Raw genomic sequence first — 16,917 nt, 5'->3', positions numbered from 1 at the left:
ATAATACTGACTAAGCTTTTGCATTGCCCTTAGTTGCAACTTTTACTACTTTTGCTAGTAGTTTGTATAGCAAATTGTATAGCCTTATTTAAAATGCTGTGAATTACAATTTTGAATTTTTAAAAAGCAAGCACTTTTATTGCTTAACATGGCATTTTTGTGTTCAGGCTGATAGTAGATATGTTAGTTTACCTGATGAGTCGATATTTATAAAGTATTTTATGGAGGCAGCTCTAGAAGCTTAGCATATAAAACATGCTTTAAAGGTACCACTGACCATTGCCGGTAGGTCCAGTCACAGACGACTCTGGGGTTGCGGCGCACATCTTGCTTTATTGGCCAAGAGAGCTGGCGTACAGCTTCCGGGTCATGTGGCCAGCATGACTAAGCCGCTTCTGGCAAACCAGAGCAGCGCACAGAAACGCTGTTTACCTTCCCACCAGAGGGGTACCTATTTATCTACTTGCACTTGACGTGCTTTCGAACTGCTAGGTGGGCAGGAGCTGGGACCGAACAACGGGAGCTCACCCCGTCGCGGGGATTCGAACTGCCAACCTTCCTATCAGCAAGCCCTAGGGCTAGGCTCTGTGGTTTAGACCACTGCGCCACCCGCATCCCTAAAACATGCCTTATTTTATTTCAAAAGATAACGTGCTATTTAGATCAAACTGGGGCCCCTTCTATATGCAATCAAATAGAGTATCTAACATGTAACATTCATTTCATGAACGATTTAGGCAGTACCTTTCCTCCTTTGGAGAACAGCTACATTTGTTAGGGGTAGGGTTGCCAGACTCAATAGAGGACAGGGCAATTAAAGGCACAGAAGTCCTGTCCTCTATTGAGTCTGGCAACCCTAGTTAGGGGGCTACTTTGGGACTCAGGTGCAGGATGATGTTAAGTCCATAGTTCTGGTTAAGTCCATACTTCATCTGGCATCAAGTCTCTTTTAAAAATATTATAATCTGTTTATTCAAATATTTACATAAGAGACTACATATATTATTATGAATAAAAGAAAATAGATATATGAGATGATCTGAGATATAAACAGGTAAAAATATAACTCAACCAGTGTTTATAAAAGCATGTATGGAGATAATTTCATTCCTTGTAAAACCCTATCATTATTCAAATGTGCAGACACATAAAAATCCCCATTGAAACCTGAATAAAGGGTATTATCATAACAGTATTTAGATGGCTAAAAATATAAGCAAATATTATTATATGTCCCCTAAAGAATATGAATTAATTAAGTCTTGCACTTTGTTATTATGATTGCCCTTTCACCAGAGCTGCCTGCTTGTCCATGTCTACAATTCCAATATCCTAGGACTTGGCATAGATGTTTTAAACACTTTACAAATTTTAGACTGTCTTTGGAAGACAGAGAACAAATAAATCAGACAGGTCTTTCTTTCCAAATTTAGTAACAAGTCTCACTTTCCAAATCACTGAAGTCTTTCCCCTTAAGCCGGTAAAACCTTTCAGCTTTCAAACAAACGTCCTCACACCATCACTGATGTTGCACTTCCAATGCCTGGGTCCCAGCATCCTTAATCTGTCACTTCCCAGCTCTGGTACTCTGAATTCTTCGCCCCATCTCCTCTCTGCCACCACTCCCTGCTTTTTCTCCAACCCTGCACTGCTGGCTGCAGCCTAAAGAGGCAGGGGTCTAGGATCATAGAATTGTTGCATTAGAAGGGACCCCAGGGGTCATCTAGTCCAACTTCCCACAACACACAGGGAACAATTAACCTCCAACCCAACCAGGCAGGCTGGTAATTCTCTATCTCTAGCCCAGGCTTCCTCAACCTTAGCCCTCCAGATGTTTTTGGCCTATAACTCCCATGTTCCCTAGCTTGCAGGACCAGTGGTCAGGGATTATGGGAATTGTAGTCTCAAAACATCTGGAGGGCTGAGTTTGGGGGTGCCTGCTCTAGCCCCTGAGACTCTGCCCAGGCCATGCCTCTGCCAAACCGCACTCTTCACTGAACCTCACCTGTTTCCTCCTCTAGTGTTTTTACCTGGCTAGAATGTGATAATTACTCGTGCTTGCCTGTATGGAGAGTGGCGTGTGTCTGACCACACCTATTTTGCCACACCCACCACAAGTGCATGCCCCCACCCCACCAATAAGGTTGCATTTGAGGGAATGCAGTTCTGAGGCTGAAGGCTGAAGATGGTTCCCCACCCTAGTGGGGTACATAACACCAGAACAGTGAAACAATGCTATTAGTCAGGGGTAGGCAACCTAAGGCCTGTGGGCCAGATGCGGCCCAATCGCCTTCTCAATCCGGCCCATGGACAGTCTGGGAATCCGCGTGTTTTTACATGAGTAGAATGTGTCCTTTTATTTAAAATGCATCTCTGGGTTATTTGTGGGGCATAGGAATTCGTTCTTTCTTTCCTCTCCAAAATATAGTCCGTCCCACTACATGGTTTGAGGGACGGTGGACTGGCCCATGGCTGAAAAAGGTTGCTGACCCCTGCTATTAGTCAATCCCCACCCAGTTTAAGAGAGCTTTAGAGAATGTTAAAACCCTTCACATTGAGAAAGAAAATGACTCCCCCTCAGTAAGGTTCAACATTTCTTTTATGGCACTATAATAATAATAATAAAAGAGAGAGCTACATTTTAAACCTATTGCCTTGTGTTTGGGTTTTCTGTGTGCAAGTGGAGTAGTATCTCACATTGGGTGCAGGTGGAACGCATATTCTTACCTATGCGCCGAGAATTGAATTCCCTTTATCATTTCCATTTAATTTTGCTCAGTTTACTGGAGAAAATACATTTTTGTTGCCATCATTACTACAGCTTGACTTGGGCAAATGAAGTTATCATCTTTTTCATTGTATATCATTGCGCATAATGAACCAATTTCTGTAATGTGCATATTGGCTGATTGGTGGTGATGGTGCATACATCAAAAGGAATACAAATGGTTCTTCACAGGCTCCAGTGACCCCAGAGTGCCTGGAGTAACGTTAAACTTATTTTGACTTGTAAATGGAAGAAATGTGACATGGAGGTTATAGAATAAGGGCATATATGCATCTTCCAACTCTTGTTTTGACATAGTACTGCCTTCTTTCAAAGGAACATTTTATCTCTCTCTCTTTTTTTCCTGGCATGTTTCACCTTCCACTAGTTATTCATTCAACTTCTCCCTAAGAGATGAATTATTATTCAGGTACATATCCACTGGCAAGCCCTGGGGGAGTTAATCTCTTGCTCTTTGCTGCATTTATGTGAGCACATCTAGTTTATAAGTCAGCTCTGATGAAATGACTGTGGGGAAAACTGATGTAAATAAACTTTTAAATATATATATATGTTATATGGAAGTTATTAGGAAACACAGTTATCCACTGATTGTTCCAAAAAGTTTCATTTAAAAAATGTTGCTGGAGAATGTATATTGGGTTGATGACCTAGAATTAGTAGAGCTGAGCCTGCTGCAGGTAATTTCTGAGACCTTGCATAGACTTCTCTCCAGGGCAGAGATGAGGAGTGCAACTCCCATCTTCTTGGGCTCAATGGAGTTGGAGTCTCACAACACCTGGAAGGCCACAGGTCCCACGTCCCATATAAGTTTCACATGCATTCGGTCATGAGTCTGCTTCATCCTGCTTGAGATCTATAGAACAGTGTTTCTCAACCTTTTTTGGGCCACGGCACACTTGTTCCGTGAAAAAAATCACGAGGCACACCACCATTAAAAAAGTTTAAAAAATTAACTCTGTGCCGCCCTATATTATAATTATGACTGTAAGAAACACTTGCCAAATATTGCTTTCCGGTGGGTCAGTGCTGTGCATTGGCGGCCGCCAGGCTCGTTTGCACTGAGCTTTGGGAAAGAGGAGGAGAAATATTGCTTTCCGGCGGGTCAGTGCTGCTTATTGGCGGCCGCCAGGCACGAGACAATGCAAATCGCCCTTCTCGTCACCGCACGTCGCGGCACACCAGCCAGCGTCTCACGGCACACTAGTGTGCCGCGTAACAGCGGTTGAGAAACACTGCTATAGAAGGATCTTCTGTGTAGCTGCAGAAAAGCCTCTAAACACAAGACTCGGTTGTTTTATTTAACAAAATTTATATATCGCTTGATTGTAAGTAGAACCTCTAAGTGGTCTACAAACAGTAGTGTTGTCAGTATCACAATGTCATTCACAAATAGTGATGTGATAGTTACTGAACAGCTGTTCATTACTTTTCTTTTTGAAGTAATAATAATAAAAGCCATGTGCCCCTCCTTGCTCAGTGTCCTTGGCCATACTTTGGAGGAGATGCTCACCTAGGCACTTCATCTGCTCTTGTCCCACCCTTTCTCTCATTTCCATCTACCACTCAATACCTCTCAATGGGCATCTGGAATGAGCAAGGAATCATATGCAAAACAGCTATAGAACTGTAGAAACAACAGTAAGGACTTGGCCATGCCTCCTATCCCACTGCTTTCTCCCAGGGAAAACTGTTCTTTAGTGATCAGTCAGAGCAAACAGCAATTCCAGTTTTCCCCATATTGCCATTTGTTTGATCTATCACTAAAGAGGGGGTTTGAGAGGGGGAAGCTGCTCAGAACCATGTCTAGAAGGTGTGGCTCAAGCATAAAACTGCTCGGACCTGCGCTTTCTAGGCTTGGCACAAGCAGAAATGTGGGTGAGCCCAAAGACTTCAACTCAATGAGAATGAAAGTGAATGCAGAGGCAAGAGATAGTAGGAGGAAACCAGTGAGGTCAGGGGGAGAGAGAAAATATTAAGGATGCAAGTCAGTAAGTGGTATGTTACATAGCTGGACATATTCATGACAGGAAAATGTTTCTCTAATTCCTGGCTCTTATTTTCAAGGTCATGTACAACTTCTTGTTTTGACTTGCCTTTAGGTTTCCAATGCTGTGTCTTTTATTATTTATATTTGGGCGAGCAGAACAAACTAAGAGCTTGTTGCAGACATGCCCTGCTTTAGTCTTTCCATAAGCATCTGCTTAGCCTCTGTGAGAACAGAATGATGGACTAAACAGCCCTTTGCTCTGATTCAGCAGGGGCCTTTGTACATTCGTAACCATGTCATGCATTCAGTCACTTTGGCTATCATGCTAACAGCACTAACAGCCTTTAAGTATTGTCTGGTGTTTTTTTTTTTTCTGAACAGAGCTACAATGAACCTGTGGATGTTAAGGTATCCCAGCAACCTCAGATGATGAACACAAAGCAGTCAGTATTCCATGGATCTACACAGCCTCATTCGGCATTGTATCTAAATTCCCATTACCACCAACAAGGAGGAATGAATCATCACATAACAGCCATACATCCCAATATTCCTAGGAATATAGCACCTAAGCCTAACAGCCAAATGCCAGTGACTGTTTCCATAGCCAATATGGCTGTGTCTCCACCTCCATCCCTTCAGATGAGTCCTCCTCTTCACCCGCACCTCAGTATACAACAACACCAGCCACTTACAATGCAGCAGTCCATTGGGAACCAGCTACCAATGCAGGTCCAGTCTGCTTTACATTCACCTACAATGCAACAAGTAAGTCCTACTTATGTTTTTAATCTCTGATGATGCATTAATATTTGTGTTACTTCCCATTTTTGCATTGGCTCAGAGTTCCAGGTTTCATATTGCAGCTGCGAGTTATGATCCCCAGAAATCTGCTTCTTCCTATGGAGGAAAACCAGGTGGTTCCTGTTCTCTAACCATATAAAAAGTCACACGTGTGTAGACAACTTGCAGGCTAGCATGAGCAAAGCAGAAGCTCAGCTGGTTATTATATGTGAACCTATCTTCTTCCAAGCTTGAGGCCACTTCGTAGCCTTGTTGAACACAGGAAGCTGCTTTAGCCTGAGTCAGACCATAGGTTTAAGGTTTGTCTACCCAAATATTGCTCACTGTGACTAGCAGTTCCTTGGCTGGAGATGCCAAGAACCTGGGACTTTCTGATGTCCCACAACTATGCTACTTCCTTTGTGATAGCAACAAGTGAACTACAGTCATACCTCGGTTTAAGTACGCTTTGGTTTGAGTACTTTCAGTTTAAGTACTCTGCGGACCCGTCTGGAACGGATTAATTCACTTTCCTTTACTTTCAGTGGAAAAATTCGCTTCAGGTTAAGTACGCTTCAGGTTAAGTACAGACTTCCGGAACCAATTGTGTACTTAAACCGAGGTACCACTGTAGTTCATTCCATATAGAAGTAGGGAGATGCCAGGAGGTTCTGAGCACTTGCTCCCCCTGTCCATTTCTGGTGTGTGTGTGAATGCTATTAGAACTTATGCAAACAAAGGAGAGAAATGTTGTGGCAATTAGAGCCATAATTCATACCATTAATCATTCTGAATCCCAGTACTGTGTTTTATTCTTTTTATTCATCAACAGCACTTAAGAGGAGTCTTCCCCTAAGCTTACAACTCCCATATCTCTGACCATTGGCTGTGCAAGCTGAGGCTGATGGGAGCTGAAATTCAAAACTTCTGGAAAGCATCAAGTCAGAGGGAAATGAATAGCAGAGTTCAGATGGGCCTTATTCTACATTGTGTTATGTCAACCAGAATATCAAAGTACTTGTTCCTCAGCCCCAAAATGAAAGAACCACACTTGATATTCTCTTAGTCTCTTCTTTCTGAGATACTGTTTTTGGAACATTAAAAGACAGGTTATAAGAGGCATACCATCAATTTATATTGCAATATGAAATCAGTAGCATCTTGTTTGTGGACTTTTGTGACCCTGCCCTCAGTGCTAGGCATTATTCAGATGTTTTCATTTAGTGTGCACTCAGGTGACCAGAGCTTTTTCCTAAGCGGTGTCAGTTAATTTAGATTCTCAACATATGAAAGTTTCCCCAATTATTTTCCCCCAATGTGCTTTAACTTATGTATGTTATAATGAATCCATTATGTTGCTCATTCACTTAGATTCATTGCCCCTCTCAGAAGTTTCGCACAGGTCACCTGTCAGATATTACCTTCTAAATCATGAGCTTCATTAGAAAAATGCGACCTAAATAAAGTCTAGCTAAATTAGTCACATTTCTTTTGATTTTCATGGGCTAACAAGACATTTATACAGGAATTTTGTGTTCACACTGAAAACAAAAAGCACTACAATTCTTTTTTTTAATTAAAAAACAACAACCCACACCATTTCCCCACATCTTCCAGAGAACATGGTAACAGAAACATTGTTGCCATTATGTGTGTAAAACTGTCTGGTTTTTGGTAACGCAGATACTCCTAAAATGAGAGAGAGATACGTAAAATGAATCAACAGCCCCAATGAAATTCCATTGCTGTTTTCAATAAAACAGAACAAAAGTCATGTATAAGGAACCCAAAGTCTACCTACTGAATGTCTACTGTGTGTTTGCAAAGATTTGCGAGCACTCTGATTAACTTCCTAGAATATTGACTGCCTGCCTGTCATGTGAAAGACTTGTTTCATACAGGTTTTTTGTCATTTATTACATGAGAGGTAACTATCACATATACATACCTCTATCCTCATAGTGCTAGTGTGATGTTCACTCTCCTGTTCTGTCACACCAGCCTTCCCCAAGCTGGTGGCCTCTAGATATTTTTTGGTCCGTAACTTCCACCATTAGCCCCAGCCAGCTTGGTCAGGGATGAGGGAACGTGTGGTTTCAAACCATCTAGAAGTCACCAGCTTGGGGAAGGCTGTGTTGAACTAGAGATAGGAGTACTGACCTACTAATCTATTGTTTTTCTATGTTGCCACGATAGAAGGCCTACAATGCCGTTCTTTATTTTTATCACTTCCGTTGCAATGTGATCACATGGGTAGCCTTTTCAGACATTGCAGCTTTACTTCTTCCGAACTGTTTTTATCCCGTCAGTTCTCTGGCATGCTTTTTTTTTTTGGCCACTCTTTCTTTCCCCCGCCCTCTATTTCCCCCACGTACCATGTTTCTGAATGTGGCTAACAGGCATGGGGAGAGGGAATCATTAATATCTGTCAACTGTCCTTATAACCTTAAGGGGAAATCTTTGTATGATATCACACAGACATATTTTCAATTTCCTTGTGTAATAAACAGATGCTTTAGGATTTGGATGCAATTTAAAGGTTTTAAAAAACATCACATTGAGATTGATGAATAAATCAGTTGTGAAGACAAAAACATTGATGCCTGTTGAAAATACCTCTCCAGACAGGCAGGAAATGAAATTAGTTCCCGGTAAAGTGTAGAGATGAGGATCGCACTTTAGGTTCTGCTGCAGGCTTTTTAGTACTTGCTACAGTCGCACACAAAAAACCCAGCTAGGGATACAGAAATCTAATTAAAGAGCAAATGTCCCGTCTGACATCAAATTAATCTTTATCAAGTCCCCTATTTTTATTTCAATCTGGCGCAAGAAAATAAAACTTAAAATTTGAGGCATGTTGCAAAACAGTTGCTGATTTTATCTTGAGCATTACAAAGCAAAACATTTGGCATTGTCTCATTAGCCCACAGAGCATCCATTTTCTGATATTTTTTATTGCATTGTTGTTTGCAAAACCCTTACATAAAATTCTATTTAAGCCATTCTGCATCAGAGTGGCACAAGCGTCCAGTGAATATTATAGACTGCTTGAAACAGTAGCCAAGAAACTTGGCCTTTTGTTAGCTTTGCAATTCTAAAACTCTTCAGTTATATTTTGTTAGCTTTGGCTTAAACCTTTTGGGCAAATATTAGAACAGCAACATGATTTCCTGGGTTGTGGGAAGCTCCTACATCTGTTCTGTTGGCTTGTAACAGGGGAGAAGGGAGCCTTCATTAATAAGGAATCCTGATAACCCAAGGTTCAAAGAACTATTAATTATGGTATGACATATTTTGTTCCTTGTTGTTTTCAATCAGTATCCATAACTGTGACTGCTTTTGTACATAGGAAAAACAAACGAAAGTAAGAGCCATTAGTCGAAATTCAATAAAAGCCACTAATCAGAGCTGACAGTTCCAATATAAGCCTCAAATTAGACAGTTCCAAAGCACTTCCAATATAAACATCAAATCACACACTTGACAGCTGAAGGAGCTATACTATACGAAATATAGGCTCCATTTGCATTGTCAGCTTTAGTACATGCTTTGACTTAAGAATACTAAAATCACAATTTAGTGAGACAGTTGTTTGTTTGAGGGTTGAAGCTTATAAATGAGCATGGAGAAGCTTGTAGACAAGTCAACAAAGCAGGCACAGCATAGTATTCTGATTTAGGCTGTATCTTCTGCATGTGTAAGTCCTAATTGAAATCCTGTGCACTAGTGACATTTTAGACAAAGCGAGCAAAGGGTGTTTTTTCCTGTACTATGGGCAATCATGGGGAAGTACTGGAGCTTTGGGTGAAAGGCAAGTGTTGCAATCAGATTATATGTGCTGAGTCCTCTGCTTGGCTATTGTGAGAAACAGGGTTCTGGACCAGCAAGGACCTGTTGGTCTCACCATAAGCTTAAAAGATGGAGAAAATAGAGGCTAGAGAGAGAAGGGGTATCTATAGGTCATTAGGATTGGGGGAGCTTCCATGTACTTCGTTGAGGTCATAGCCCTCCACGCTGAATCCTAAAAAATAATCCTTTAGAGACGATGCTTAGCTCTGCCTGAGCAGTACTTAGTGCTCAGGGTTTAGACATAAACTGAAAGCAGTTTTTTCGTATCTGAAGAAGTGTGCATGCACACGAAAGCTCATACCAAAATAAAAACTTAGTTGGTCTTTAAGGTGCTACTGAAGGAATTTTTTTATTTTACTTCGATCCAGACCAACACGGCTACCTACCTGTAACCAGTTTTTTGTGTATGTGGAGAATTTCATTTTACATTTTGAATTGCAAGTGGACTTCTCAGACAAATTACATTCAATTTGCAAGACATTAGAGCATTATGAGATAGGCAGATTTGTATTCTGAAAACTTCAGAAACATAGTTTTCTGAGACCCACTTCAGATAGCAATCTCAAAGACTGGTCAAATGGAAAATCTGGTTAACAGCTATGGTATTTCCTGAATATAGATAACGTAGTCACAGTGACTCATGCTCTGGTAACCTTCCATCTGGATTAATGTAATGTGTTTTACATGGGGATATCGTTAAAAAATGACCTGGAAACTTCAATTAGGGCAGAATACGTCTGGCAGAGTGTGGTCTGTGACCATGTAACACCAATACTGAAAGATCTTTATTGCCTGCCTATACGTTTCTGAGCTGATTTTAAGCTGCTGGTGCTAACATGTAGAGCTCTAAATGCATTGGGACCCAAATATCTGAAGGCATGTTTCTCCCTCTATCAGCCTGCTTTATCAGGTGCCACCATTAGAGTCCCACCAAAGGAAGATACACCATGTGGTGACATGAGATAGGGCCTTTTCCACGATGGTTGTGAAATACCCTCTTCCTGGAAGCACAACGGGTGCTGGTTTTGTTAGCATTCCAGCGCCAAGTAAACAAATATCTGTTTCACAAATCCTTTCAGGCATTTTAGTCTGGCACTGCAGTGAAAAGGGCCATAGCTCAGTGGTAGAACATCTGTTTTGTATCCGGGTGGTCCCTGATTCAGTCCCCAGCATCTGCAGGTAGGGCTAAGAAAGATTCCCTGTCTGAAACCCTTGAGAGCCACTGCCACCCAGGTCAGACAAAAAGGGAGCTTCTAATGAGATGTTCCTTTGGGGTTTTCAGTTATGCTGATTTTATCATTGCTTTCATCTGCTCTTTTCACTTTCTGTTTTATTGACTGTGATTTTAACAGAAGTATAACCTGCCTTAAGATCATTGGACGAAGGGTGGAACTAAAAATAATTTAAATAAATAAATAGCCATGATGTTACTTTGACTTTAGTGCCAGTGAACTATTTAAGAGAGAATTTGCTCAAGGGAACTGAGGACCTGTGAAATGGGAGTGCTAGTTCTCAGCGACGGTTTCTGAAGATCACTTAGGAGCCACAATTACATTTGCACCAATCTTATATTTTAGGTAGCAACATTAGATTTCATCTTATGGTAGAAAAGTGGATACAGGTTTGTTAATAATGAACTCATTTTTATTTATGTTTATATTTATATTTCAACTTTGTCTCCAAGGAGCTCAAAGGGCTGCACATAATTCTTCCCAATTTATCCTCGCAACCACCCTGTGAGGTAGGCTAGTGTGAGAGACAGTGACTGACCCAAGGTCACCCAGTGGGAATTTGTGCCCTGGTCTCCCATCTCCCCTAACCACTACATCACACAGGCTTAAATAATAGGATTTCAAAAGAAAAAGAAAAAGTGTTCTAATAACTCTCCATTTATATGTTAAACTCTCGGTTTGAACTAGGCATTTATTGTATTTGCCAAATGCAAACAAGGGTCATAAAAAGTACCATTTCAACCAGATAGGCTCTACATAGCAAAATGAAACCTTTATTTTAGTTAGTGTGCCACTTTCTGATGTCATCAGGAGGTTCATCTCTGTTCTCTTCTAGTCAGAATTGGTGGGTGTATAATAGTGTTTCTGCGCAAAAAGTGCTTCTGACCTTTCAGCAATGTTCTCTGTATATTTAAGCTAAATACTGTACTGCAAATCAATACATACCATTCTTGAAAATCTGATGTACTCTGCTGATTTTGGCAAACAGCATTTAGGCATTCTCACTCTTGGCTGAAAACAACAGCAAGTTGGGTTTTTATGCTGCTTTTGCTACATTAGTCCAACAACTGTTAAAAAGCCTTAGTTGAATTTTTGTGTAGTTGAGAGAGAAGTGCAAATAAAAGAAGGAGCAGATGGTCCTTTTGTGACTGAACCAAATAAAAGGGGTTTGAGAACAATAATTGTGAATAGGTGTAGTCTAATAAAACACTCAGCCACCTGCTGCCTGCATCCTTCAAAAAGATTCTGTTGCATATTCTTGGAATTAACTAATAGTGTATCCTTGGGTTGAATCGAAATACGAGCTGTAAGAAACACACAGACCTTTCTTTTATTTTCCCGTGTTGAATGAGTTGTTTTTCATGGCTTTAAAATGTCTCTGTTCTTTGTCTCCGAGTTCTGCACTATTGCAGTGTGTTATCTAGCATTTCTTCTCAACCAATTAAAAGAATGTGTGTGTTTTTTTTTCCTTTTGGAAAAGCACAAGCATCCTTCTATTTTCTTTTCTTTTTTTTCAAGTTTGAAAATGTAGAAGTACAACATGGTACTTTGTCAGAACTTTCAGTTAAGAGGTTAACTTCGATCTGCAAACCTTATTTTGAATTCTCCCCCCCCCTTTTTTTTTTAGGGTTTTACTCTCCAGCCTGATTACCAGAATATTATCAACCCAACATCTACAGCTGCACAAGTTGTTACCCAAGCGATGGAGTATGTTCGTTCAGGGTGCAGAAATCCCCCAGCACAGAGTGTGGACTGGAATAATGATTACTGCAGTAATGGGTGAGCAGCCAGTGAATGCCACCTTGTGTTGAGTAATATTTATGACAAAAGCTGGGCAACAATTGTGGTATCTATTTTTATATTTATCATTTAGCTCAGATTACAGGGTTCTGATGCCTTTGGTTACTAACAGATGTCTAGTGAAAATAATAATAAACAAGCAGTGGCTTGCTTTACATCAGACCAATATTAGGGAGACTGTTATTTAAGAGAACAAGGGCTGCAGTACTGCACATAATTAATTGCAAATAAAACTCACCCTCCACTGAAATCAATGAGAGAAATGGAAAATTGTGTCCAACCACTACAGTAAACAGAAGAGAATATTACCTTGTTGGCAGCTGTCTGTCTCAGGAGACAATGAAGGAGTGCACATTTGGGGATGAAGTCAACCTGTTGGAAGGTTACAGTGGCTGTAGAAACCAATATGGGAGAGACATGTTTTGTTGCAGCTGGGGCAGATGAAGGCATACAGTCGTGCTGCTGCAGATGCACCATAGTGTTTCTTCTCTCTGCACTTCTCCTAGTGGTCACAGACTACACACTCCTTATCCAATAAATGGAGATCTACAAATAGGGTGGGGTTCATGGCCCTTTCCTCCTCTCAGCAGCCACCTGCCTCTGTACCACATTGCTTCTAAAGTGATGGGGTGTCTGGGATATTGGTCAGCTTGCTTAAATAAGGAAGAATATTAAATGTGTCTAATACAGTGATGGGGAACCTGTAGCCCTCTAGAAGTTGTTGGACGATGCTCTCTCCCACAGGTCCAAATACAGACCAGGGTGCTTTTCCCATCAACCCCAGACAGGGTGGCCATTGGTCAGGGGTGATGGGAGTGATAGTCCAAACAACATGTGGAGAGCCACAGTTTCCCCAGCATTAGAAAGAGCCTGTGCTTTTCTGTTTTCATGTGCACAGCCAAGCAAAGATGCTTTGTGTTCAGAGCATTTATGTTCAAAGACTTCTGGTGGGAAGAGGCAGTCAGATACGTTGGTTTATAAAGGGGCATAGGCTTACTCCCTGCTTGGCTGCGGTGCTCCCTGGAGCCTTGGCTGGAATTGCATGCCTGTCTTTGGCCCGGAACTGGGGGACTTTGCTAACACTTCTGGCCTGCTTAAGATATCAAAACACTGATCTCAAGGCTTAACATGTGGTTTTGAATGTCAACACTAAATGTAATTCTCTTTTCTCTCCCCGCCCCCCAAATTCTTTCTCAACAGGGCCATGCAGAGGGACAAAGCTTTGTACCTTACCTGAACAGTTTGGGAAAGCGCCTCTTCTTTCCACTGAGGAATGCAGGGAAGTCTTTTCATCCCAGATTGCTATATGCAGTCAAGGCAGTTCTGCATTTATTTAGAAAATATAAGTTGCTAAGCACTTAGGACTATTTAAGCTGGTGGGTCATTCACTCTGGGGGAAAATAGTCTTGCTCCTTCCTCCACCCCCTTGTTTCTTTTTCTTTCTCCTTCAGCATCCTTTAAATGGACGTTGCTTTTCTTCTTTCATTTAGGAAGGAGGCTTGGACCATTCAGATTTTATGTTGGTTTTTATTTTTGCTGTGAAGTGCTGCGCTAGTAACTGCCTTAGCAACTGTAGATGTCTTGGATAAAAGTCCTGGATTTTCCATTGGTTTTCATAATGGGTGTTTATATGAAACTACTAAAGACTTTTTAAATGGCTTGATGTAGCAGTCATAGCAAGTTTGTAAATAGCATCTATGTTACACTCTCCTAGAGTATAAAATGTGAATGTTTTTGTAGCTAATTGTAATTTGAAACTGGCTCATTCCAGTTTATTGATTTCACAAAGGGGGTTAAATTGGCAAACATTCATATTTTTACTTCATTTTTAAGCAACTGACTAATAGTTCTATATTTTCAAACTCTTTGAAAGAAAAAAGGGAAATTATTCCCAAATGAATTTAATTAAACAGAAATTGGCTTTCTGTCATTAGTTATACAAAAAAAAAAAGTTTAGTGTTGGGAAAAGAGCAAACACATTTATTTTGTACTGCCTAAAACTGCTTTTTTATCACTTTATGTGTAATGGTTAGTAAACGTCATTTACGTCCTCTTATGTATAAAACGGCCAAATGCTTTCTTGATATTTTATTAGATGCTGAAACAGATTGGAAACATCTAAATTATAACCTTTACATACGGCTATGTATTATTGTTTCTTCATACTGTGTCTGTATTTAATCTTTTTTATGGAAGCTGTTGCGCCTATTTATGAAATAATAAATATAGGTGTTTGTAAGTAAATTTGTTAGCATCTTAAAGAAGATTTTTTTAAACTACTTTTGTTGGCATCAATGTATTTGCTGCTGGTGTGAATACTTTTAGTTTAGTTTTTACAGTGATATGAATAAAGCCAAACCAGCTTTTCATGGCAGAAAATGAAGGTAATCAACATTTATTCTATACTTCCTAAGTTGATCTGTGACCAAAATTTAAATAAGTAGAGGGAGGGGGAGCTAAATCCTTAACAAACTTCCCTGTATCTCTAGTCACAAGTTACCTAGATCACATTAGTGAAGACTAGATAAGGTGATATAGAGTACGTCAAAAGTCTGATGTGCACAGGGACTTCCCCATTCTCTTCTATGAAGGGAAGCTTTCTGCACATAGGTAGGAATGGTGTTACATGCACAGCTCATTCCTGTGCCTACAGACGACAGCAAAGAAGCCCCTACATGAATGCAGCTCCATATAATGTATTGGGGCAACTGGAGCAGTGCCACTGTTTTAAATGGATGCCTTTGGCATTCAGAGAACATTTGCCCCAAAAAACAAAGGTGAATTATAATGGAAAAAAGAAACCAAAATGTAAAGTTACCAAAAATACTTCAGTTATGAAGGCAAAAAGGGCTATGTCATAATTTTTATGAGTAGGAAGTAGCAAGAACAGGGCTAAATTCTTCAGTAACCACTGAATGGCCCAAGAGTAGAATAGTGATTAAGAGAGGCCAAAACTGAGTATTTTTACCACTTAGATTAAGGGAAGTCCAACATGGTACCCTCCAGATAATATTGGACCACAGTTCCCATAAATCCTGACTATTAGTCACATTGGGGAGGATGAAAGTTGTAGTCCAACACTATCTGGAGGAACCACGTTGGCTACCCCTTGGTTTAGAACATGAATAGTTATGAATAACCCATTCTGAGATGAATCCATCCATGGTCCTCCAAATGGAAATGGGCCTACTTAGGAAGGGATGAATAATGAATAAGGGATGTTGTAGGTGTGTCAAACACTGCCAGTTCCATAGCTGCCAAGTTTTCACTTTTCTCGCGAGGAAGCCTATTCAGCATAAGGGAAAATCCCTGTAAAAAAGGGATAACTTGGCAGCTATGGCCAGTTCTCCCATCTGTATATTGACTATGCCAGAGACAGAGTTAACCAATCAGCCTCCAATTGACATTGAAGGTAGCACTCTTAATTTTTTGGATCCTATCTTTGTTTCCTTAAGAGTTCTCCTTCTCCCCATCCAAACAGAGGATCAAATTATGTTTTGAGCAAGCTGGTGTAATTCCTGTTTCCTTTTGTCCACTTACTCTTGGCTACAAGCTCTGCCAGGCAATTCATATCTCCTGTTTGGGAAAATCTAGTATTCTCATCTTAAGGGATGCTCAGGGTGGCAAACTTGTACTGGTTAAATTGCGATTCATCTGGCTTCTATTTCATATATGAAATAGAGATATTGTGTTAATCCAATCCAAAAGAAAAAGATGTAAAATGCCTGAAAAGGACATTATGTTTGCTTTGAAATGAAATTAGGCAATGTACAAACTTGAATCACTTGAGCATGTAATAACTAATAAATAATGCAGATCAGATGTGATTATTCAAATGGCTATAGCTGAGTTCTAATTTTCTTGTCTTGAATCCATATAGGAAGTCACAATTACATTCATGGTTTTATTGTCTTTATGTTGAGTGTTTTAGAAATAAACCAGCACTAACAATTAGATAATATTTCCTATTAAATTCTGTTATAGTAAAATTTCATTTCCCACTCAGAATAATTCTACAAAGAGAGAAGCAGTTGGCAGTTACGGGAATCAGCTTTACCAGGATTTGATGGGAGAGTGCTGTGTTATCAATATCTTTGCTAGAGAGGCTGTGCTGTCACAGAATACCATTTATTAATTTCAGTAGCCAACCAAGGTTCAAACTAGAAGCAAATATTAATGTCAATAAAACGTATGTCATAATTAAAGAACTTCTGTGTGGTGGTGTTGCTGTTCAAGTATACACTGGAGGTTAAAACCTCACCCCTTTGCACTGCTTGGAGGTATTTTAGTCATGTTTCCACAGAGCAAATGCACATTACATAACTGCATGAGTGGTTGTTCCCTAACACACATTCTGTGGAAACTTGGCCTGATTAGTGCAATGTGCTATTTCACGTTATTACTGTACCGGCAAATGTTCAGCCTAGAGATCAAAATTGCAGTCTTGAAAATGAGAGTAGCTACAGTATTTACTT

General features: G+C 40.2%; 1 protein-coding gene across 4 annotated transcripts in view; it reads left to right on the top strand.

Moving 5' to 3' along the window:
- Positions 1-16,650, top strand: part of TOX (thymocyte selection associated high mobility group box) — a 197,014-nt gene extending 180,364 nt beyond the window's left edge. For all 4 annotated transcript variants that reach the window (XM_035125639.3, XM_035125638.3, XM_088675561.1 and 1 more), the window contains 3 exons: positions 5,160-5,546; positions 12,270-12,421; positions 13,643-16,650. In XM_035125639.3, coding sequence (XP_034981530.2) covers positions 5,160-5,546; positions 12,270-12,421; positions 13,643-13,679 — 576 coding nt within the window. In that variant the 3' untranslated portion in view covers positions 13,680-16,650. The remainder of the gene's footprint in view (positions 1-5,159; positions 5,547-12,269; positions 12,422-13,642) is intronic.
- The last annotated feature ends 267 nt before the right edge of the window (positions 16,651-16,917 follow it).

Source organism: Zootoca vivipara, chromosome 8 (genome assembly GCF_965207765.1).
Source record: "Zootoca vivipara chromosome 8, rZooViv2.hap1.1, whole genome shotgun sequence".
NCBI classification, from domain to species: Eukaryota; Metazoa; Chordata; class Lepidosauria; order Squamata; family Lacertidae; genus Zootoca; species Zootoca vivipara.
Note: the sequence above shows the minus strand (reverse complement) of the source record. Positions and strands in the feature narration are given on the sequence as shown.